The sequence below is a fragment of the Chiloscyllium plagiosum genome, unplaced genomic scaffold (genome assembly GCF_037043375.1).
Source record: "Chiloscyllium plagiosum isolate Xiang-an unplaced genomic scaffold, Cpla_swu_hap1 HiC_scaffold_12, whole genome shotgun sequence".
In the NCBI taxonomy this organism is placed as follows: Eukaryota; Metazoa; Chordata; class Chondrichthyes; order Orectolobiformes; family Hemiscylliidae; genus Chiloscyllium; species Chiloscyllium plagiosum.
The window spans coordinates 94,930,130-94,953,646 of record NW_028270150.1 but is presented as its reverse complement, the minus strand read 5'-3'; the positions used below and the strand labels follow the sequence as shown (position 1 = coordinate 94,953,646).

The window sequence follows — 23,517 nt, the reverse complement described above, 5'->3', positions numbered from 1 at the left end:
AAACAAACCCCTTTGAACACAGAGTAAAAATGAAACAAAGGCTGACAGGTCGAAGTTAGAGGGCAGAAGGAGAGAGAGAGTCGAGCAGCCTGTTTCCACCCAGGCCTCTGCTAAAATGACTCGAAAAACACTTCAGATTTTAGGACTGACCACTCCCATTTCATTACGCAGGTTACTTCGTAAACATGAAAGCTGTGGCCTAAAGTCTCATATGTTTACGTATTAAACAAATGGCCTCCCAAAACTCTTATAATCTCTGGAATAACACAGCCAATTCAGAGCTCGGACTGTTTTACAACCCCTCTGAGAAAATCAAGGACACAGTATCCTTGAGAAAAGGAACAGCTTTTAGAAAAAGCACCAGTTTTGTGACACTAAGGTTGGAGGATTTGAACTAGAGGGCGGGGCAGAATAAGCTGGGACTGTTTTCCCTGGAACGTCAGAGTTTGAGGAACATGGATGGGATAAATATACAAGGTCTTTTACCTGGGGTTGGGGAGTACAGAACGAGAGGGCATTGGTTAAGGGTGAGAGGGCAAAGACTTAAAAGGAGCATAAGGGGCAACCTTTTGACATGGGGGTGGTGCGTGTGTGGAATGAGCTGCCAGAGGAAGTGATAGAGGCTGGTACAATTACAACATTTATAAGACATCTGGATGGACAAATGAATAGGAAGGGTAGAGGGATACAGGCCAAGTGCTGGCAAATGGGATTAGATTAGGTTAGTATATCTGGTCAGCACGGACGCATTGAACCAAAGAATCTGTTTCCGTGCTTTTTCCATCTCTATGCCTTTATGACTCTATGACTTGTTGCTGCAGGGGAAGTTGAAGCTGGAGATGAAGGCGATGAAGACCAGGATCCAGTCCCATGAGAACGTTCCACTTCCCTTTTTTTCTTCCATCCTGAGGGAAGTTGAGAATCAGCTGCAGCTCAGGGATGACAATGACTACGATGCAGAACACAGCAGGATAGCGGTTCATGGCATAAACTTCATCAAAGAAGAAAGATGCCAAAGCAGCGAAACTGAGATGTCTATTTTAAGCCAAAACCCAAGCAACACTCTGAGGACAATGAAGCACAGCCATCTACTTCTGGACTAAATGTTTTCTTTCATCGTCACCCTTTATGAAGAGAGGTTGACGAAGCTTGGACTTTTCTCTCTGTAGAGAAGCAGGAAGAGAGCTGACCTGATCGAGGTATACAAGGTAATGAGAGGCATGGATAGAGTCAATAGCCAGAGACATTTCCCCAGGACAGGATTGACTTGGACGAGGAGTCATAGTTTTAAGATATTAGGAGAAAGGTATAGAGGAGATGTCAGAGGTATGTTCTTTACACAGAGAGTTGTGAATGCATGGAATGCGTTGCCAGCGATGGTGGTGGAAGTGGAGTCATTAGGGACATTTAAGTGCTTGCTGGACATGCACACGGATGGCAGTGAGTTGAAGGATACGTAGGTAAGGTTATTTTATTTTACACTAGGATTAATCCTCAGTACAACATCATAGACCGAAGGGCCTGTTCTGTGCAGTACTTTTCTATGTTCTATGTTCTATCTTTTACCCAGTCTGCCTCAGTTATTGAAATCACCGTTTATCACAATCTCCTGCAAATTTTCATAATTTGCCTAGAAATGCTCTCTTCTACTTCCTGCCCACTACTTGGGCCTCCACAATAAACACTCAACAAGGTCACTGCTTCCTTCCTGTTTCTGACCTCCAACCATACAGATTCGAATTCAGGAAGTGTATCTAATTCAGGGGCTACGTTACTGTCTTTCACCAATATTGCTACATCTCCTCTTTTTATTTCCCAACCTGTTTGCAGTTCTGTTCTGGCTGAGTCATGTTCCTGTCAATGTTGCTGTGTCACAGCCCCAGAGATGGAACCTGAATAAGCTGCAAACTGCTTTCCAACTTCCCTCAGGAAAGAAGTCAAAAGAGAAGTGGAAAGTTCTCATGGAGCTGGATCCTGCATATCATCGTATTCATCTCCACCTTCAATTTCAATTTACTTTATCTAAGAAAAGTCACAACTAACACACAAAGTCACAATTTGTTTTACTTTAATAGTGAGTACTAACCAAAACAATGAACAAATTGAATACTCTTTCCCCAAACTAACCGGTATCTCTTAGCTGACCTGAACTTTATGCTTTTCCATTAACAAAACGATTAAACTTTACATTGATATAATCTCTCAAAAGCCATGCAGTCCCGTAAGCTGTCTCCCTCCCAGTCTTCCAATTCTGGGGTCTGCTCCCTGGGCCATCTTCTTACTTCTAACTGCTTTTATAGGAAAAGGAACTTTTAATAGATATTCCCTTCTGAGATTTCATTGAAAGCAACGTCTTTTTTCTTCAGATGTCACTTGCTCTTTGACTCTATGGCTGTTCCTCTGACCAATTTTCAAACTCCCTTTGTATTTTATACTCCCCAACATTGTACCCTCTCATTGGTACGATGTTGTCAATACAATAAATTCAAATTCAGTTGGGTTTTGGTATCCTGGGCACAAGTAAAATTAATGGTTGCATTTGAATTGTTGACAAAACAGCAACAAAAACTCAGGTATCAGTTGAATAGCCAACTATTATATGTATCTATTTTGGAACAGTCCGTCTCCCAGCTGTTCTCTATACTGGCAACGGTGGCTGTGATATAAATGCAGTAAACACTTTCTATCTTAAAATGACCATTTTCATTGTAACACCTCCCCCCCCCCCCCCCCCCCCACCTTAAGAAAGAATGAACTATCGTAATGAAACGACGGCTTCATTTTGTTTCTGTATCTTAAAGCTATTATTATTAAATACAAATGCGATTAATATAAATTATTCCCCTCATATTAATTCTGCACATTTATATAACATTGGAATTGATGTAGTCCAAGCTTATCTTTCCATTTTCTTTTAATTCTGTGATAACACGTCTGCAATAACATTGTATGAGCCGCAACATATATCATTTATTAACTAAAAGTCTGTGACATAAGACTCTAATGAAATAGTCTCATATTTTTATCTTTTAAATCTTTCCAAAAATGTAAGAATGTTGTGATCCTTATACACAACCATCTCTGAAATATTATTCGTCACAAAAATATTAAAATGTTGTAAATTCAAACTCAATAAATCTTTCTCAATGGTGGAACATTCTCTCTGTTGAATATTGAGTTTTTTTGAAAAATAGCCAATTGGCTGTTCAATTCCATCTTCATTTTCCTGCATCAAGACTGAGTTGATTCATTTGGGCATCTCGAATGGCAAACAAAAGGAATGGGATACCTTTAGTCCAATCATTCAGGTAATCCTGGTTGTAAGCTCTTAACATGGGCTTCAGGGTCTGATGCTACCTTTCCAATGCTCCCTGGGATGCAGGATGGTCTACACTTGATTTAAAGTGCTGTGTGCCAAACTATCCATGACTTCCACAAATAGTTTAGCAGTAATGTTAGACCCTTGGTCTGAGTGAATCTCCCTGGGTGGCCCATACCAGGTAAAGAAAGCTACCAACTCCTTCACCATCCTTTTAACCTTAACACTCCATAATGGAATTGCCTCCAGAAAGCTGGCAGACATATCCATTTTGGTTAGCAAATATTGGTTCCCACTTTTAATTTTAGGGAGGGGACCGACACAATCAATCATAACCCTTGAGAAAGGCTTTTCGAAAGTGGGAATTATTAACAAAGGGGCTGGGCTTATTACTGCCCATGGCTTAACTACCATTTGGTATGTATGACATGTACAACAAACTTGAACCACATGCTTATGCTGTCCAGGCCAACAGACATGGTTTTGTATCTTAGCCTGAATCTTCCTCACACCTAGGTGACCTCCTACAAGTAATTCATGTGCTAGCCAAAGCACTTCCTGTCTCTATGCAACTGGCAACGCAATCTGGTGCACTTCCCCACTACTCCGCTGCACTAACCTGCCATGGTCTCCAGTTTCGCCTTTGGATTCTCTCCTTAAGAGAATAACCCTCAGGAATACATTCTGATTCCATTACTGAGTATGCTTCATGATATAGATATTTTATCGTGACATCTTTCATTAGTCTTTCAGGATTAAACACCTCTGCCTGACCCTCTGTCTGTTCAGGGTTTCCCTGAACCATTACATCAAACAGGGTGTCAGCTGACTGAACCTCAACTCCTTCATCTTTCTCTTTAGTGCTTCCTTCTTGCTGTAACTTATCTTTTTTATTCCGCAGTCTGGAAAAAAAATCCAAGGTATATTTTTTAAAGACCTCAGTTCCCTGGTCCTCCTTCAGCTTCTGCACACAAGGGGTATCACTCCCACCTTGGATCCTACTAGGTTATTTCCAAGAACAAACTGTATTCCTGGAAGTAACAATCTGTCAGTAACTCTCGCTATCACTTCCCCAAACTTGATTTGGCTCTCCAACCTGATCTTAGACAGGAATGCAAATTTTCAGTCCATCGATTCCACAAATTACCACTCTTGTAGAAAACTGTTCAGAAGGAGTGAAAATACTTTCATCTCTGAGTATTAGACACTCACCAGATCCTGTATCTCTTGAAATTGCAACTTCTTTCCTTTCTCCCCCAGTTCTTCCTGAGTAAACGCTACCCACAGAGGTGAAGACTTCATTGAGATCAGGCACTAAATCAACACGTAGTCCCTGCGTATTCTGTGCACTCTCCTGCAGCTCCTTGACCTCTATTGAGGTTCCCTTTACTACTTCCACTAATTCCACCAGCTTTGTCTCTTTCACCACATCTGAGTGAAAGAAACCCCCTGATTTCCACTCTGTAAAGAAAAACATTACCATTCATTCTTCTAACTCAGTAGTGAACACTAAACTAAAACGATGAACAAACCCAATCCCCTTTTCCCTATCTGACCCCAACCCAATTAAAATGCTGCTTCAATAACACAATTACGAAACAATAAATTAATTCCATCTCTCAAAGTCCATACAGTAGCGTATGCTGCTTTCCTTCTGCTCTTCTGAATGTGCTGTTTACTTCCATCCTTTTAATCCTGCTGTTTCCCCCTGAGCTGTTTTGACTGTGAGTATCTTTGTATAAAATTCCTTTGTACCTTTAATAATGGGTGCTTTCTGAGATTTCTTTCAGAGCTGTTCAATGCTGTTGGTTCACTTTCTCCTCGATGTTCAAAAACAATTGTTTTTACCCCCTGGATTCCAACTGAAATTCCTATCGTTGGATTGGTTTCAGGCTGTCAATATCATCAGATTTGAAATTCGATTGGCTTTGAAGGGCTGAGTGTTTGGTCTAAATTGGTTGGTCACAGTTGAATTGTTATCAAAACAGCAACCAAACCTCAGGAGGAGGTTAGGGTGAACTTCGATTAACGTTATCTGTATGTTAAGATAATTGGTTTAAAGAATAGAAAGAAAAGCCACTTTTTCATTTATTTTCTTCAGTGGGAAGGTGTTATGAAGGTTATAAGGGCTAATGTACCTTTAAGAGAGTTATTCTCCGGGCAGTCTGCGTATGTTGGTGGCTTGGCAGTTCTCCTCCAAATGTTCAATTTTTTTCAGGTTTTATATTCTGAAGCATTGGATCGTTTCATTTGTGTTAATATTGTCAAAACGCTAAAGCAAACTTGATTGGAGATTGGTATTTTGGGGCATGATCTCAAAGGATTGGCCGAATTTGAATTTGTTTTGACATCTCCAGGTAACCTAACTAATCTAGAAGTTTGACCCAATGCTACATAGGTACCTTGGTGCTGTATTAGGTAGTTCTGTGAGCAATTAACTCTCTTCAAGATACAGTCTCTGATCGTGTTTTTGGGATCCTTCGGGGGGAGGGAGAGCAGCCCCAAGTCATGGTCCACATTGGCACCAGTGACATAGGTCGGAAGAGAGATGGGGACTTGAGGCAGAAATTCAGGGAGCTAGGATGGAAGCTTAGAGCTCGGACAAACAGAATTGTTTTCTCTGGTTTGCTGCCCGTGCCATGTGCCAGTGAGGTGAGGAATAGGGAGAGAAAGGAGTTGAACACGTGGCTACAGGGATGGTGCAGGAAGGAGGGTTTCGGGTTTTTGGATAATTGGAGCTCTTTCTGGGGTAGGTGGGACCTCTACAAGCAGGATGGTCTTCATCTAAACCAGAGGGGTATCAATATCCTGGGGTGGGGGGAAATTCGCTAAAGCTATTTAGGTGGATTTAAACTAATACAGCAGTGGGATGGGACCCAAAACTGTAGGACAGATACAGAAGAGGATGAGAGTAGGGAGTTCCCAAGTGAAGTATCTGACACTGGCAAGCGAGAACCTGGTTTGAAGTGTGTGTACTTCCATGTGAGGAGCGTCCGAAATAAAGTGGGTGAACTGGCAGCGTGGGTACCTGGGACTTCGATGTTGTGGCCATTACGGAGACATGGATAGAGCAGGGACAGGAATGGCTGTTGCAGGTTCCAGGATTCAGATGTTTCAGTAAGAACAGAGAAGATGGTAAAAGAGGGGGCGGTGTGGCATTGTTGATCAGGGACAATATTACAGTTGTAGAAAGGATGTTTGGGGACTCATTAACTGGGGTAGTATGGGCTGAGGTAAGGAACAGGAAAGGAGAAGTCACCATGCTGGGAGTTTTCAATAGGCCTCCGAATAGTCCCAGAGATGTAGAGGAAAGGAGTGAGAGAGGCAGGGTCATTGTCTTGGGGGACTTCAACTATCCAAATATTGACTGGGGTCACAAGTACTATAGGTGGGTCAGTTTTTATCCAGTGTGTGCAGGAGGGCTTCCTGACCCAGTATGTAGACAGGCCTACAAGGGGCGAAGCCACTTTAGATTTAGTACTGGGTAACAAGCCTGGCCAGCTGTTAGATTTGGAAGTAGGTGAGCACTTTGGAGACAGTGATCACAATTCTGTCTGGTTTACTTTACTGATGGAAAGGGATAGGTGTACACCACCGAGCAAGAGTTACAGCTGGGGGAAGGGAGATTACGATGCAATTAGGAAAGATTTGGGAAGCGTAGAATGGGGAAGGAAACTGCAGGGGATGGGCACATTAAAAATGTGGAGCTTATTCAAGGAAAAGCTCCTGTGTGTCCTAGATAAGTATGTACCTGTCAGGCAGGGAGGAAGATATGGAACGTGTGAGCTGTGGTTTACTGAGGAAGTGGAATCCCTGGTCAAGGAGAAGAAGAAAGCTTATGTTCGGACAAAATGTGAAAACTCAGTTAAGGTGCTTGAGGGTTACAAGGAAGTCAGGAAAGACCTAAAAAGAGAGCTCAGGAGAGCCAGGAGAGGATATGAGAAGTTGTTAGCGGAATGGATCATGGTTAACACTAAGGCTTTCCATAGGTATGTCAGGAATAAAAGAATTACGAGAGTTAAATTAGGGCCAATCAAGGAGAATAGTGGGAAGTTGTGTGTGGAGTCAGAGGAGATAGGGGAAGCACTAAATAAATATTTTTCGATAGTGTTCACTATAGAAAATGAAAATGTTGGCGAGGAAGATGCAGAGATACTTGCATCTAGACTAGAAGAGATTGAGGTTCACAAGGAAGAGGTATTAGAAATACTGCAGAGTGTGAAAATAGACAGGTCCCCTGGGCTGGATGGGATCTGTCCTAGGATCCTCTGGGAAGCAAGGGAAGAGATTGCCGAACCTTTGGCATTGATCTTCAAATCATCATTGTCTACAGGAATAGTGCCTGAGGACTGGAGGAGAGCAAATGTGGTTCCCTTGTTCAAAAAGGGTAGTAGAGACAACCCTGGTCATTACAAACCAGTGAGTCTCACTTCAGTTGTTGGTAAAGTGTTGGAAAAAGTTATAAGAGATAGGATTTACAACCATCTAGAAAAGAATAATCTGATCAGGGACAGTCAGCACGGTTTTGTGAAGGGTAGGTCGTGCCTAACGAATCTTATTGAGATTTTTGACAAAGTGACCAAACAGGTAGATGAGAGTAAACCGGTTGATGTCGTGTATATGGACTTCAGCAAGGCATTTGATAAGGTTCCCCACAGTAGGCTATTATACAAAATGAGGAGGAATGGGATTGTGGGAGACATAGCAGTTTGGATCAGTAATTGGCTTGCTGAAAGTAAACAGAGGGTTGTAGTTGATGGAACATGTTCAGCTTGGTGTCCAGTTACCAGCGGTGTACTGCAAGGGTCGGTGTTGGGTCCACTGCTGTTCACCAATTTTATAAATGACTTGGATGAGGGTTGAGAAGGGTGGGTTAGTAAATTTGCGGAAGACACTAAGGTTGGTGGAGTTGTGGATAGTGACAAAGGATGTAGTAGGTTGCAGAGAGACATAGATAGGATGCAGAGCTGGGCTGAGAGGTGGCAAATGGAGTTTAATGTGGACAAGTGGGAGGTGATACACTTTGGCCGGAGTAATTGGAATGCAAAGTACTGGGCTAATGGTAGGATTCTTGGGAGTGCAGATGAGCAGAGAGATCTCGGTGTCCATGTACACAGATCCCTGAAAGTTGCCACCCAGATTGACAGGGTTGTTAAGAAGACATAAAGTGTTTTGGCCTTTATTAATAAGCGGGATTGAGTTCCGGAACCAGGAGGTTATGCTGCAGCTGTACAAAGCTCTGGTACGGCCACACTTGGAGTATTGTGTACAGTTCTGGTGACCGCTTTATAAGAAGGATGTGGAAGCTTTGGAAAGGGTGCAGAGGAGATTTACTAGGATGTTGCCTGGTATGGAAGGAATGTCTTACGAGGAAAGGCTAAGGGCCTTAAGGCTTTTCTCGTTGGAGAGAAGAAGGTTGAGAGGTGACTTAATAGAGACATACAAGATAATCAGAGGGTTAGATCGGGTGGACAGGGAGAGCCTTTTTCCAAGTATAGGGACGGCAAACATGAGGGGACACAACTTTAAAGTGAGGGGAGATAGGTGTAAGACAGATGTCAGAGGTAGTTTCTTCACTCAGAGAGTAGTAAGGGTATGGAATGCTTTGCCTGCATCGGTAGTAGATTCACCAAGTTTAAGTGCATTTAAGTCATCATTGGACAGGCAAATGGACATACATGGAATAATGGAGGTGGGATGGGCTTCAGATTAGTATGACAGTGCGGCACAACATTGAGGGCCGAAGGGCCTGTACTGCACTGTAATGTTCAATGTACCCTTTACACCTTCATAAGACCAGGCAGTTGGAACTGGTACAGACCGACTGCTTGTGTTACATGTAAAATTTGATGAATAAAATGTAAAACTGACCATTCCTGGTGGCCTGGTACATGCTTCATTATGAAAACCTTTAACCAGACAATTCCCCAACCAAATGGTTTTTGATCCCAGAATGCATCAATCCATCTCATCTTTTCATAAATGTCACTAATCGAGCAAAAGGGTATGTTATCATGTTCTTCAGCTGTTCTCTGAACTTAGTCTGGGTCACGGCATATATACATGTGTTTGTGCAGCTACTCAGGAGCTGGAGAATGAATCCTACATCTCGTAAAATGTATTGGAAAACGACAGCCTTAAAACCCAAACGATGCATTCGTTTCCACACAGAATTCACCAGAAATATTGACCATAACAGGATGACATTCCCTGAGATAACAAACATTAAAATGACGGATTTCCTTCGGCTCTCCAAGTGTCGGTCCTTGGAATGCTGCCCCCTGCTGTCAGACTGGAGTCTCCTGCGGGCTCTGCTGGCCACTAAAATGTACCTCCCAGTGAGAGCATTGAGCAGCAGAATCAGAACAAATGGGAGCACTGGTGTCAGAATGTAGTGAATAAGCTCAATCAATCCCCAGACCGAAGATAACCTAACGTACCTTTTAGTCTCACAAAACCAAGGCTGATTCCTCAGACTATACCATGGTGTTAGCTTAAAATACCAGGAAATGTTCTTTAAACAGCTGAGCACAGTTATTGTTCCCAGAACCACGGCTGCTGTTTTCTCAGTGCAATAGTTGCCTTTCATCTTTTGACAACAAATGGCTACAAATCGATCGAAGGTGAAAGCGACAGTGAACCAGACAGAGCAGTCTATAGCTGCAAAAACCAGGATGGCGTGGATGTTACACACAGGGACGGTCTTCAGAAATGTAAATTCAGTTTTATAAATAATTGGAATGTGTCTCAATATCAGATCAATGATCATGAGCAGTAAGTCCACTGCTGCCATGGCCACCAGGTAGCGAGTGATACATTTAGAAAGATCACATTTTCTCTGCGACAGAATCACTATTGTCACTATGTTAACTATGAGAAAGGAAGATAAACAAGAACATGTTAATTCCAGCTGAGAGTAAAGTTACACCTTAATAAAATCAATGTGAGCAATTTACGAGACTTTTAGTGATTTTCAAATCTTGAAAGGAAGGTACGATCTAAAAACAATGACATTCATGAGATATGGTTGCTCAGAAAATTATTTGAACTAAAGACTGACTTATCCCAGATTCTGACAAAATGCCTCCAAAGGTTTTCAAGGGAATGCTGAATGAGGTAGCAGATGCGCTGGTTTTAATTTTCCAAAAGTCCCCGGATGCTGGTGAGAATGGAAAGCCGGTGCTCCTCCAAACATAAGCTGCTTCTCTGCATGCTTGCTGTTGATAGGTTTACTGATGAGCTTATCAGTGACAAATGCAAGAGAGAAACAACTTGTGATTGGTGAGTAGGGTTTGGATGCGGGTCCAGTATGTCGCTCAGTAATTGCTGCCAATGAAGGTCTCTCTGGGGAAAGGTGGGTTGTGGGCTTGGAGCAGGTGGATGGAACCATGTGTGGGAGGGAGAGCCAGAGGGAGGAGCCAAGCCAGCCATTGCAGACAGGTCCAGGAGTGGTGTAGGGGCAAGAGGGAAGTTCCAAGTAATCCCAGATGAGACAAGGAGGCCATGTTGGGATTGGGAAATTATGGGGAGGCCATAAGAAAACTGCCAGGAGATGGTGCTGACACAATGGTGCTGAGGGGTACTGAGAAACCAGTGGGATGGGGAACAAGGAGAGTCCTCAAGAGGACAAGTGAGACAGGAAGGAGGAGGATGGAAAAGAGAGACTGACACTGCAAGAGAGTGGGAGGAAGAGAAAGAGACAGAGATAATGATATTGGAGAGCGAGAGAAAGAGTTAAAAACCACGAAAGGGTGGTAGAGGGAGAGGAAGGATGGGAATGAAAGAGGGAGAGTGAAACTGCAAGAGAGTGGGAAGGAGAGAGAGAGAAAGAGAGAGACAGCGAAAGAGTTAAAAACTATGAGAGGGTGGTTGAGGGAGCGAGAGGTTGTGAAGTCTGAAGTGAGAGAGAAGAGGGACATTGCAATCAGAGACTAGTTTCAAAACTGTTAAAAAAAAACTTCAGCTGACCAGGCATGAGGAAAACATGAAATCATTGAGGGAATTAATTACTTGCAAATGGATGTGGTCTTTCCAGATTAAGGTTACATATGGTCAGGGGATACTCGATGGGAGAGTGATCAGTGGATGCTATTGTCATGTACATTATATAAGTTGGGCAGCACGGTGGCACAGTGGTTAGCACTGCTGCCTCACAGCGCCAGAGACCCGGGTTCAATTCCCGCCTCAGGCGACTGACTGTGTGGAGTTTGCACGTTCTCCCCGTGTCTGCGTGGGTTTCCTCCGGGTGCTCCGGTTTCCTCCCACAGTCTAAAGATGTGCAGGGTCAGGTGAATTGGCCATACTAAATTGCCCATAGTGTTAGGTAAGGGGTAAATGTAGGGGTATGGGTGGGTTTCGCTTCGGCGGGTCGGTGTGGACTTGTTGGGCCGAAGGGTCTGTTTCCACACTGTAATCTAATCTAATCAAGTTGTTTTATTTTATTTTGAATTTGACATCCGAAATTTTTATCAGATCAGTTAACAAAGAGATAAATATTTATTGGAGATAATACGGAGTGCAGATGCTTGACGTTAGAGAGGATGAAATGTGGAACTGGCAAGGCCCAGCAGGTCAGGCAGCATCAGAGGAGCAGGAAAGGCGATGTTTTAGGTCGGGATGCTTCATCAGGACTTGCCTGCTTCTCTGATGCTGTCGGACCTGCTGGGCCTTTCCAGCTCCACATTTTATTGAAATAAATATTCATTTTCTCATATCTCAGTAATAAAAAGGTAGCAACAAAATGGTGGAGAAATATTCCAATTTTGTGAATATGTGTGGAAATCCATGAGCGGTCACTTCTCCAGTCTGTAAGAAGGATGTTTATCGTTACAGCTTTGTGTGTCTCATGAAGTGTGTGTCAGCTATATTGGGGAAAAAACATATTTTGCTAAGTTATGCCTGTGCTCTTGTACCAACTTAATTACAGCATCCATTCAGGAAATTAATCTTTTCCAAGAACATTGTGGCTTGATTGGGCGTTCATATTCCTTAATAAAATTGATAAGTTCCTTAAATTCTGCTTACAAATGTAAGTATCCAACACAGCAAAACATACACAGAAGGTAATGTAAGATGTTGACTGCATCAATTAATAAAGGACACAGTGAGAGTGTAAAGGTAGCCCTGAAAATCAAAAGATAACTCTCAAGAGGAGCCATCAAAAATAAATCCTTTATACTTTGAAGCACACATCTCTCTGATTTGTACCAAAGTAAGCGGGGAACCCTTGAAGTTCTTTTTCAGTCAAAGCAGATGTACTACCCTTATGTTAACGTCAGTCATACTGCTTTCTCAAATACATAGCAACACTTCCACAAGAAGACTGAAAGGCACTTTGCAGCATTCCCACTCAGAAAGCAGAAGTCTCAGATTATATGAGACACCATCATCTATAATACCACACCCTGAACAGACAAGAAGCAGCAGTTAAGCATCACAGACTGGTTTGAGGCTACACATACTGTGATAGAGCCTGTCATTGAAGCCAAGATCTCCACTCTCATCGATTACAAGAGAAATCTGAGTGAGGAATCTCTGAATGCAGAAAGAGGCATTTGAAGTCAAGTCCAAGAGAATGCTGAGCAATGATCCAATAATAACATTCCTAACCTTGCAGGAATATCCACAGCTACTCCATCACAGGGAAATGTATGGATGAAGGGATGGGAAAGGTGAAAGATGCATGAGGAAAAGAAACAGCTCGACCCTGAAACAAAGGCAGGAGAGATAATCACCCACTGTAACAAATAGTTGGAGAGATGGGAAGATCCTCGCCTTGAGCTATAACACAGGGAGAACATTGTCACTGTGGAAGCTCTGGACACCATTAACAGCCTCGCTGTTATGGCAGAGCTGGGAATCAAACCCTCAGTGGAGGGCTTTAACAAAGCTATTGACACACAATCATGGACTAAGCTCCAGTCACTTTTCCCAGTCCTCATCAAGCACAGAAACCCCCACTCCTGCAGCTTCTTCACTAACCTCTCTGTTTCTTCTGGAGGAGGGTACATTTCCACAGGGAGTGTGTGATGCAAGGATTGTGACCCTGTACATGAACAAGAGCAACTGCAGAGATTGCCATAACTGTCGAGGTGTCTCCCTGCTAAGCCTCCCTGCATTGGAAAAGGATTTCCCCATGTGGCCTTGTCAGGCTTCAGACACTGGCTTAAGGCATCTGCCCCCAATTCCCAACGTGGTTTCAGAACAGCAAGCTCGACAATCTCGGTTCCCTTTCAGTCTCGCAGCTGCAAGAGAAATACATCAACAAAGGGGACCAAAAGGACAGTGCAGGGAGACTATATCTGCACCTGAAGAGAGAATAATTAATCAGACCCAGGGTTTGTTACAGGAAGTTTGTGCTTGATAACTGCTGAATTTTTTGAGGAGGTAACCTGGCGTGTTTCGGAGGGCAGTGCATATGATGTGGTCTACATGGACTTCAGCAAGGCTTTTGGCAAAGTCCCTCATGCAGATTGGTCAAGACAGTAAGGGCCAATGGGATCCCAGGTAAAGAGACCTGCTGGATGTAAAACTGGCTGAGAGGCAGGAAGGAGAGGGGAATGGTTGAGGGATGTTTCTGTGACAGGAAGTCTGCTTCCTCTGGGGTTTCTCAGAGCTTGCTGTCTGTTGTGTCGATGAATCATTTAGACTTAAATTCAGGGAATATGATAAAGAGGTTCACAGATGGCATGAAACTTGGCAGGGTGGTAAAAAGTGAGGAGGGTATCTGTAACCTGCAGGAGGATATCAATGGCCTGGGCAGCTGGGCAGAGCAGGGACAACAGGAACTCAACCTGGAAAAAGGGTTACTTTCCCTTCATTAGTATTCACATTGGAAAAGGTCAATGTCAGTGAGAATATCGCGATACTGTCTCTTAGATTCGATAGGATTGTAGTTGGCAAAGAGGAGGTTTTTATCATTTTCGAAGATCTGAAAATAGCCAAGCCCCCTGGGCTGGATGGGATTTACCCCCAGATTCTCTGGGAAGCCAGGGAGGATATTGCAGGGCCTTTGGCGTTGACCTTTATGTCATCAATGTCAACAGGAGTACTGCCATAAGACTGGAGGATAGCAAATGTTGTTCCCTTCTTTAAGAAGAGGATTTGGGCCAACCCTGGTAATTATAGACCAATGAGCCTTAATTCAGTTGTGGGTAAGGTCTTGGAAAAGGTTACGAGGGATTGGACGTCAGTAAGCCTTTTGATAAGGCTCCATATGGTTGGCTATCGCACAAAATATGGAATTTCAGGACTGAAGTTGATTCAGCGGTTTGAATCAGAAGTTGGCGAGCTGAATGAAGACAGAGGGTAGTGGAAAATGGGAAATATTCATACAGGAGCTCAGTTACCAGCAGTGTGCTGCTAGCTTCTGTTTTGGAGCCACTGCTGTTTGTCATTTTTATAAATGATCTGGATGTGGGCGTAGAAGGATTGGTTAGTAAATTTGCAGATGACACTGAGGTAGGTAGCTTTGCAGATATTGCCAAAAGACAAGATTCCCTACAACGTGGAAACATGCCCTTCGGCCCAACAAGTCCATACCGACCCTCTGAAGAATAACCAACCCAGACCCATTTCCTTACATTTACTCCTGACTGATGTACCTAACACTATGTGCAATTTAGCATGTCTAATTCACCTGAGCTGCACATCTTTGGATTGTGGGTGGAAACCCACACAGACATGGGAAGAATGTGCAAACTCCATACAGACTTTCGCCTGAGGCTGGAATCAAAACCAGGTCACTGGCGCTGTGAGGCAACAGTGCTAACAACTGAGCCACCATGCAGCCCCTGTCGTGGGCTACCGAGGGACATAGATAAGATGCAGAGCTGGGCTGAGAAGTGGCAAATGGAGTTTAATGCAGAAAATGGGGAGATAGTTCACTTCAGAAGAAGTAACAGGAATGCAGAGTTCTGGGCTAATGGATAAATTCTTGGCAGTGTAGATGAACAGAGAGTTCTAAGTGTCCAGGTGCATAAATCCCTGAAAGTTACAACCCACGTTGACAGGGTTGTTAAGAAGACATATGGTGTGTTGAAGTTTATTGGTAGGGAGATTGAGTTTCAGAGCCATGAGGTCATGCTTCAGCTGTACAAGAAACTGGTAAGGCCCCACCTGGAGTATTTTGTGGAGTTCTGGGAAAGGATGGGGAAGCTATGGAAAGGGTTCAGTGGAGATTTACTTGCATGTTGCCGGTATGGAGGCAAGGTCTTATGAGGAAAGGCTGAGGGACTTGAGGCTGTTTTCGTTGCAGAGAAAAAGGTTGAGAGGTGACCTGATCGAGACGTCAAAGATAATCAGAGGGTTAGATATGATGGATAGTGAGATCCTTTTTCCTCAGATGGTGAAGGCTAACATGAGGGGGCATAGATTTAAATTGAAGGGTAATAGATTTTGGACAGACATCACGGGTAGTTTCTTTACTCAGAGAGTAGGAGGGGCCTGGCATGGCAAGGGTATTTAATTGGGCATTGGACATACATATGGATAATAATGGAATGGTGTAGGTTGGGCATCAGATTAACTTCTTAAGTTGGCGCAACATCGAGGAACGAACAGCCTGTACTGCACAGGATTGTTCTATGTTTTATTTTAGGAGGGGCTTACAAGGCAAGGGATTACTCTCTGAATGATAGGGCCCTGGAAAGGACTGATGATCAGAGAGACCTCGGCTGCATAGCCACACATCCCTGATGGTAGCAGGTCAGGTAGATAACCTGGTTAAGAAGGCATTTTAGATACTTGTCTTTTATTAGCGGAGGCTTAGATGAAAAGGACGGGTTGGGTGGTGGTGTTGTGCATTGGTTAGGCCACAACTGGAGTCCTGTCTGTCGTTCTGGTCACCAACATTATAGGAAGGATGTGATTGCACTCGAGAGGAAACAGAGGAGATTCACCAGAATGTTGTCTGGGCTGGAGGGTCTGAGCAATGAGGAAAGATTGGAATGGCTGGGGCTGTTTACCTTGGAGCAGTAAGGAGTGAGAGGGACCTGATCGAGGTGTACAAGATTATGAGGGCTGGAGATAGGGTGAATAGAAAGACACTTGCGCCATGAGTAAAGAGGTCAATAAACAGGAGGCATAGATTTACCGTGAGAAGCAGAGGGTAAAGAGGAGAGAAAATGATTTTTTTTTCCCCAGAGCGAGGTGGGCATCTGGAACTCACCGTCTGAAAAGGTATTGAGTTGAAACGATTTTAACCCTTAATCAGTCATTAAATATTCACTTCTGTTTGATGGTCTCCAGAGCTACAGGTGTAAAGTGGCATTAGTGTTGTCAGATCTTTGTTGACCAGCCTCCTTCAGTGCTGTTTAAGTCAATGAATCGAGATTGACATCACCAGTTTTACTGAGGGATTCGACCACTTGATAATCACTAGCCGAGTCAATCAAGAAAGAACGCTTGTGGAGGGAGGGCATATGGGGGAATACAGAGTCATCGCAACGACCATCTTAAATACATTCAGAACAACAGTCAGTTCAACGATTCCATCGGCACAGCAGTTCCCAAGGGGAATGCGACATTATGCTGGAACCAAGAGGGTAGTGTGAAGGAGTTGGAGAAGACCTTTGTATTTTGTCAGAACAATCAGTGATGAATTTGATGTTTATATCTTTGGGCTTTCTGCTCTGTGACCAGTACTAGGCAGCACACTTTACTAAGGACGTGGAAATTTTCCAATGGTTGTGAGGACATTTCAACCAGTGTGGGTTCCAGCACGAAGGGAATACAGATACATGGATGGACCAGGGAAATCGGAGTTATTGTCATGTGGGAAATCTACAGAATGCTTGGCAGGATATACAAAATAGATACAGGAATATATCGGTCAAGGAGACTCGAAATAAGCATTGATTAAGAATAAGAAACATGCCATTTTGGAATCTGTTGATGAGAAATTGTTTTGTTCAATATCTTTGGAAAGCTCTTTTACAGAGGGCTGTGGCAGCTCAGCCTATGAGTCTATCGAAAGTAGTGGTTGATAAATCTTTGAGTATCAATCACATAAAGAGTTAGGAGGATGGTCTATAAAAGGCATTGAAGTGTCTGGTCAGTCAGGATTGAATTAAATGGCAGAGAAGACTTGATGGGCTGAATGGCATCCTCCAGTTTCTATGCTCCAAAAGACCTGTAAAGGCAATAATCAGAGCACACAGATTTAATATGATTGGCAAAAGAAGCAGAGGGTGACATGAACATATTTGTTCCACACAATGAGTGATTCGGATTCGGAATACACAGTCTAATAGAGTGACATATATCGATTCAATAGTAGATTATAAATATGTAACTGGAGAAATATGTGAAGCAGGAAAAATTATATCCGATGGGGAAACAGAGTGTGAGGGAGAGAAGGGTGGGTCCAAGACCTGTGTTATAAATTTAAGTAAGGGTAGATTTGAGAGCATGAAAGTGAACATGGAAATGAGGTTCAGGGAGAACTCAGTAGTGGTCAGCATTGAAGGACATAATTCAGATTACACACAATAAATACATTCAAAATGAGAAAGGAAAACTTCCAAATGGAGCACCCACCATCCGCGTTTAAAATGACATTGAAGTTCAATAAAAAGCAGATAATTGCTAAACGTTGGCTGGTAGGTCAGGAACAGAAAATAAAAGTCAGCTCAAAATGGCAAAACGATTGACAAGGAGTGAACAGTTAGAGTACAAGAGGAACCGAGCGAGTAATACAGGGGCAAGAACAAGGTGGGCTGTGGTGAGAGGCCTTTATTGACATTGCTCATAATCACCCACATTAACACCAAATCTCAACTCATTAATATGCAGATGCCCACTCTATCATCCTCTGGATAGAAACTAGACACTAACAATTCCAGTCATGGAAAGAGGTCTGACTGGGAACCTGGTGACTCCAGCTCACTGCTTGTTCCTCCAGCCCTCCAGCTTGGAAACCCAGCACCAACAGCTCAAGGTCCGGTTTCTGGGTGGTGACTGCACACAGCCCACGGTCACAGACATTGGAATCTGACATGTGCCAGTCTCACTACACACCATCCTGGCACATCTCCGAGCCACTCGTAGGGCACTGCCAAGGAGACCACTCCTGTGGAATGATGGCTGGGGAACATAATCGTGGGAATCGGAGTTGGGAAGCTGAGGAACGATGATACTGCAGGGAGACAACTCACTATATAAGGGGGAGGGGTTCAGTGAGAGTTAGCAACACCCTGGATACAAGGAGGGGGCCAGTGCATTCCCAAACCTGGCATATTGACCCGATGGGACTGGGCTCAGGGCTGGAGGGTATGTAGATGCAGATGGGTTGGTTGGGGACTCGGAGAAGTGTGAAGTCTGAGAGGTTAACAGGGTGTGGGGGGTGCACTAGCAGAAGGGCCATTTTATCCTTGAGAGTTCCCCTGTGTGCAGAGGAGGAGGCTGGACCTCAGTGTCTGAGGGAAGACTGCTCTTGCCTTCCATCCTGCTGTGACTCAGAAATGAAGATGGCTGCACCTGAACATGAGGCCAGCAGGGTAAGTGTTTGGATGTGCAGCCTCGGGTGGGGGTGGGGTATCTGCAAGTCCGTGCAATGGGAGGCCCCTTGAAAGGGCACGGTCACTCGGCACACACCCAGACACTGAAGGGCAGACCCTTTAATATTGTACATTGCAGCTCCTTCCCCAAACAGCTCAGAGCATTTAGTGTCATACAGGTTTACAGCATGGAAACAGGCCCTTCGGCCCAACATGTCCATGCTACCCAGTTGGTACAATTAAACTTGTCCAGTTTGTATACATTTAGTCCATATCCCTCTATGCCTATCACAACCATGTACCTGTCTAAATGTTTCTTAAATGACAATATTGTACTCACTTCTATCACTACCTCTGGGAGCCCATTCCAGACACTCACCACCTTCTGTGGGAAAATTTTGTCCCTCTCAACCTATTTGTGAATCTCCCCTCTCGGCCTTAACCTGTGTTCTCTAGTTTTAGTCTGCCCTAACATGGGAAAAGGTTGTTGGCTACCTACCTTATCTCTGCCTCTCATGATTTTATGGACATGTATAAAGTTTCATATTCTCAAGGGAAAAATACCTCCCAGCTTATCCAGACTCTCCTTAAAGCTCAAAACTTCCAGTCCAGGTAGCATCCTAGAAAATCTTTTTTTGCACTTTGTCCAGTTTAATTATATAGTAGGGTGACCTTTCTATAGTAGGGTGACCAGAACTGTACACAGTAACTTCAAATGTGGCCTTTCCAAAATCTTGCACACCTGCCCCAAGATGTCCCAACTCTTATACTCAATGCTCTCCCCAATGAATGCAAGCATGCTGAAAGCCTTCTTGACCACCCTGCCAACCTGTGACTCCAGCTTCAAGAAGCAATGTACCTGTACCCCTCGATCTCCTTGTTCTATAACACTCCCCTGGGCCTGACCAATAACTGGGTCTGGACTGCCCTGGGTTGACCCAGCAAAATACAACACCTTGAAATTAAACACCATTTGACATTCCTCAGCCCACTGGCCCAACTGATTAAGATCTCACTGTACTCCCAGGTAACCTTCTTCACTTTCCACTGTACCACCAATCTTTGTGGCATCCATAAACCTATTAATCATACCTCCTAAATTCTCAGCCAAATTCTTTAAATGAATGATGAATAACAGTGGACTCGTCATTGGTCCCTGTGGCACACCCACTGGTCACAGCCATGTTTCTGTAATCGCTGTAATATCCCAGTCCCATGTATCCATCCATGCCCTGAATTCACTTCCCTTCCCTGTCAGGCCTCTTGCTTTGAAATAACTGCCGTTTAATCCAGACTTCCCTTGCTTCCTGCGTACATTTGTCTGCCCTGTCTAGTACGATGATTACCAACACTGCCTCGACTGTTTTACTTGCTCTCATTATCTTCTCTCCTGTCATCAACCTTCTATTATGTCTCCCTGCTCCTTTGGATGTCCCCCCAACACCTGTCCTCATCTCCCTGCCAGATTAGTTTTACTCATCCCAAGTGGCTCTCACAAATCTCCCCACCAGGATATTGACTCTCTCCAGTTCAGTTACAACATGTCCCACTTGGGCAGATCACCTCTGCCCCAGAACATGTCCCAATGATCCAAGAATCTGAATCCCTGCCCCCTGCACCAGCTCTTAGCCACACATTTCATCTGCTAAATCCCCCTTTTCTTTTTCTCGCTGAAACTAATAGTTCCCAAGTTACTTCCCTTGAGATCCTCCATTTTAACCATCTGCTTAACTCCCTTTCATGACTCTTCAGGACCTCACCTCTTTTCCACACTATATCATTGGTACCAATGTGTACAATGACCTCTGCCCGCTCACCCTCCCCCTGAGGAATTCGATACAATGTTCAGAGATGCCCTCAGCCCTGACACCAGGGAGGGAGCACACCATCCTGGAGTCTCGGTCACAGCCACAGATACCCTGTCTGTGACCCTGACTGGCGAGTTACCTAATGTTCTATGTAATTGCCTTCCCAAAGGTTTGCAGCTAAGCCATTCATGGTACCACAGGCCTGTCTGCTGCTGTTGTACTTTCCTGAGAGAGGTTATACCCCCCAACAGTATCCCAAACGGTATCCCTGTTAGAGAGGGGAAAAGCCACTGGAGACTCCTGCACTACCTGCCTCTCCTGGCAGTCACCCATCTCCCTGACTGAACCTGTGGTGTGGCCACATCACTGTAACTAGTGTCTATCACACTCTCTGCCCCTTATATGCTCCTCAGTGTATCCAACTCTCCCTCCAACTCAACCACCCGGTTTGTGAGGGGCTGTAACCAGTCACACTTCCTGCAGACTCAGTCGTCAGGGACACTAGACTATTCCCTGATCTCCCACATCTGGCAGGAGGAGCATTCCACTGCCCTAACTGCCATCTTCGTCTCCTCACAGTAACACAAAGAACACAATCTTACCGTACCCTGACCTTGTTTCTGATCACCCTCCTCACCGAGTATCCCAGTATCCACCAAAACTCACACTTAAACCTCCAGCAGCACTTCAACAGCAAAGCAGCCCTTCTCAAAATGGCCGCTCCAACAATGGCCTCCCGGCTGGAGCTTGCCTCCTTTTTGTTCACTCCTGGTGGCTGAGCTGATTCCTCCCAGAATCCTCCTCAGTCACTTCTCAGCAGCACATTTTGTTAACTTGGGAATAACTTGAATATCTCAGGAAGTCCAGTCATTTCTGCAGCACATTGGTGTCTCATAAAAGTGAGAGCGTAGTTGCCAGGGTGACAGTGACCTGTGATTTCCCCATTGCCTGGATACGGTAGCTATGGGTTACCTCCCACTTGGGGCGATGGAGCGGTGTGCAGTGACAGGGATGGCTGGCTCCAGTCCCTGTAATGCCAGATTTGTAGCCAGAGAGAGACTCACAGATATAGCTGATTGTAAAGGTGAACACATAGATGTGCAAAACTATTTTACAATAACATGTCGCCTGTGCCACCAGCACATCTGCTTTCTCGCTCTACCACCAAGTCTAGGTGCTTCCTGAGGGCTGCGGCTGGTCTGGAGAAAGCCTGCCCTACATTGGAGCACATTGGCCTTGGAGGGTCTGGTTGGGTGATCCTGAGGCTGGGTGGGTGTGCAGGGCCCTCACACACTGACTAACAGAGGCAGGTGCACCTCCCTCATTCTGACCACACAGAGAACAGGGAGAGGCCAGAGAGAGAGTGGGAGGGAGAGAGAGAAAGAGAGAGAGAAAGAGAGGGAGACAGAGTGAGAGAGACACAGAGAGAGAGGTTTAAATATGAGAAGAGGGAGAGGGAAAAAGTAAGATGTAGAAGATGGAGAGACAAATCGAAAGAAATGAATTTTCAGAATGGAATTGGATAAAAATTAGAAGGGGATAGATTTACAGACGATGGGGAGAGAACTGAGAAGGGGAAGGGTGCTGTGTCTCTGTGACTCTACGTACAGGACGATAAGGATGGGACCAGGGGTGGGAATAATGAGACAGGTCATGCCTTGAAGGAATTTGAATTCAAAAATGAGAATATTAAAATGGGAAGTTGTTGGATCAGGAATGTTTGTTGGTCAATTAGCACAAAGAGAAATGGTAAACCAAACATGATGAGCGATCAGAACGGGCAGCAGAACATTGGATGGGTTCTGGTTTATTGAGGTTTGACACTGTGAGGTTAAAGATGATATCAGTGGAATACTCAAATCTGGATTAATCAAACCCAGAGACGGTGTAGTGTGCAGCATCCCGGATGAAGCAGGCAGGAGACGGAGATATTACAGAGGGGATGGTAAACAAGCTTTGCAATGAAGAAGATGTGGGGTCAAACCTCAGGTTAGGGTTAAATGGGGGGTGTGAGGTTACAAACATTTTGGTTCAGCCTGAAGCCAGGGCTGGATCAAGGCAAATGATAGAAAACTGAATGTGTGACAGGAACCAAAGACAATGGTATTGGGCTTCACAAGATTAAAGTGAGAATAGCAGGAGTCTAGTAGTTTATAAATCTACTGGGAGGGAGACAGAGACTTAGTTACAGCAGGAGCAGCAAGCAACAGAATGGGAAATGACAAGAACAGTAATAAAGTTAAACCATGATTCACAGAATTACCACCCAGACAGAGACACTTACCTGGAATACCAACAGCAGCGAGAGTCGGATAGTAAATGTGTTGAATAATCCAAAGTATGCATCGGATTCGACGTTTCAAATGCATCTGTTGATAATTTGTAGAAAAATAGTCGATTATCCCGGAGAGACTCCGACCCATTGTGGTAACATTGCAGTCTGCTCTCCTCAGATTCTGATCTGTCATCTCTCCCTGTTTCAAGGAATGTTGCAGCTGAGACTCATTTATTAATAGAAGGAGGAATCCACCCAGAGACTCAGTTAGGGCCCACAGAGATTGACATTAATTACAGTCACTGAACAAACAGGTTCATTGAACTCCTTTCAATCCAGTGCCTTTGTCCCAGAGTAAAGTTAAACTTATACCTGGTCTGGGTAGAATGTGTGAGGGATGCTGAGTAAAGGAACGATGAAAATATGGGAGTGGGCCAAGAGGGCTGGATGTTTGTAATAGTGTCCCCTGATGACCAAGGTAAAATATAGTTTTATTTCTTTGAAGAAGAGTTGAACAAGTGACAGCTCTATGGGCTTAATGGAGTTCTTTGATAAAGTAAAGTTCTTTGGAAATGCTGAGTTCAGTGTGTTTCATGTTCCAGAAGGAATATGACTTCC

General features: G+C 44.2%; 1 protein-coding gene across 1 annotated transcript; it reads right to left on the bottom strand.

The window, feature by feature from the left end:
• Positions 1 to 9,287: 9,287 nt before the first annotated feature.
• Positions 9,288 to 23,092, bottom strand: LOC148148591 (putative G protein-coupled receptor 139). Its single transcript, XM_087992330.1, has 2 exons — positions 22,909 to 23,092; positions 9,288 to 10,189 (listed from the first exon to the last, which is right to left on the bottom strand). Exons 1-2 carry the CDS (start codon positions 23,090 to 23,092, stop codon positions 9,288 to 9,290), a joined length of 1,086 nt encoding a protein of 361 aa, XP_087848456.1.
• Positions 23,093 to 23,517: the final 425 nt, after the last annotated feature.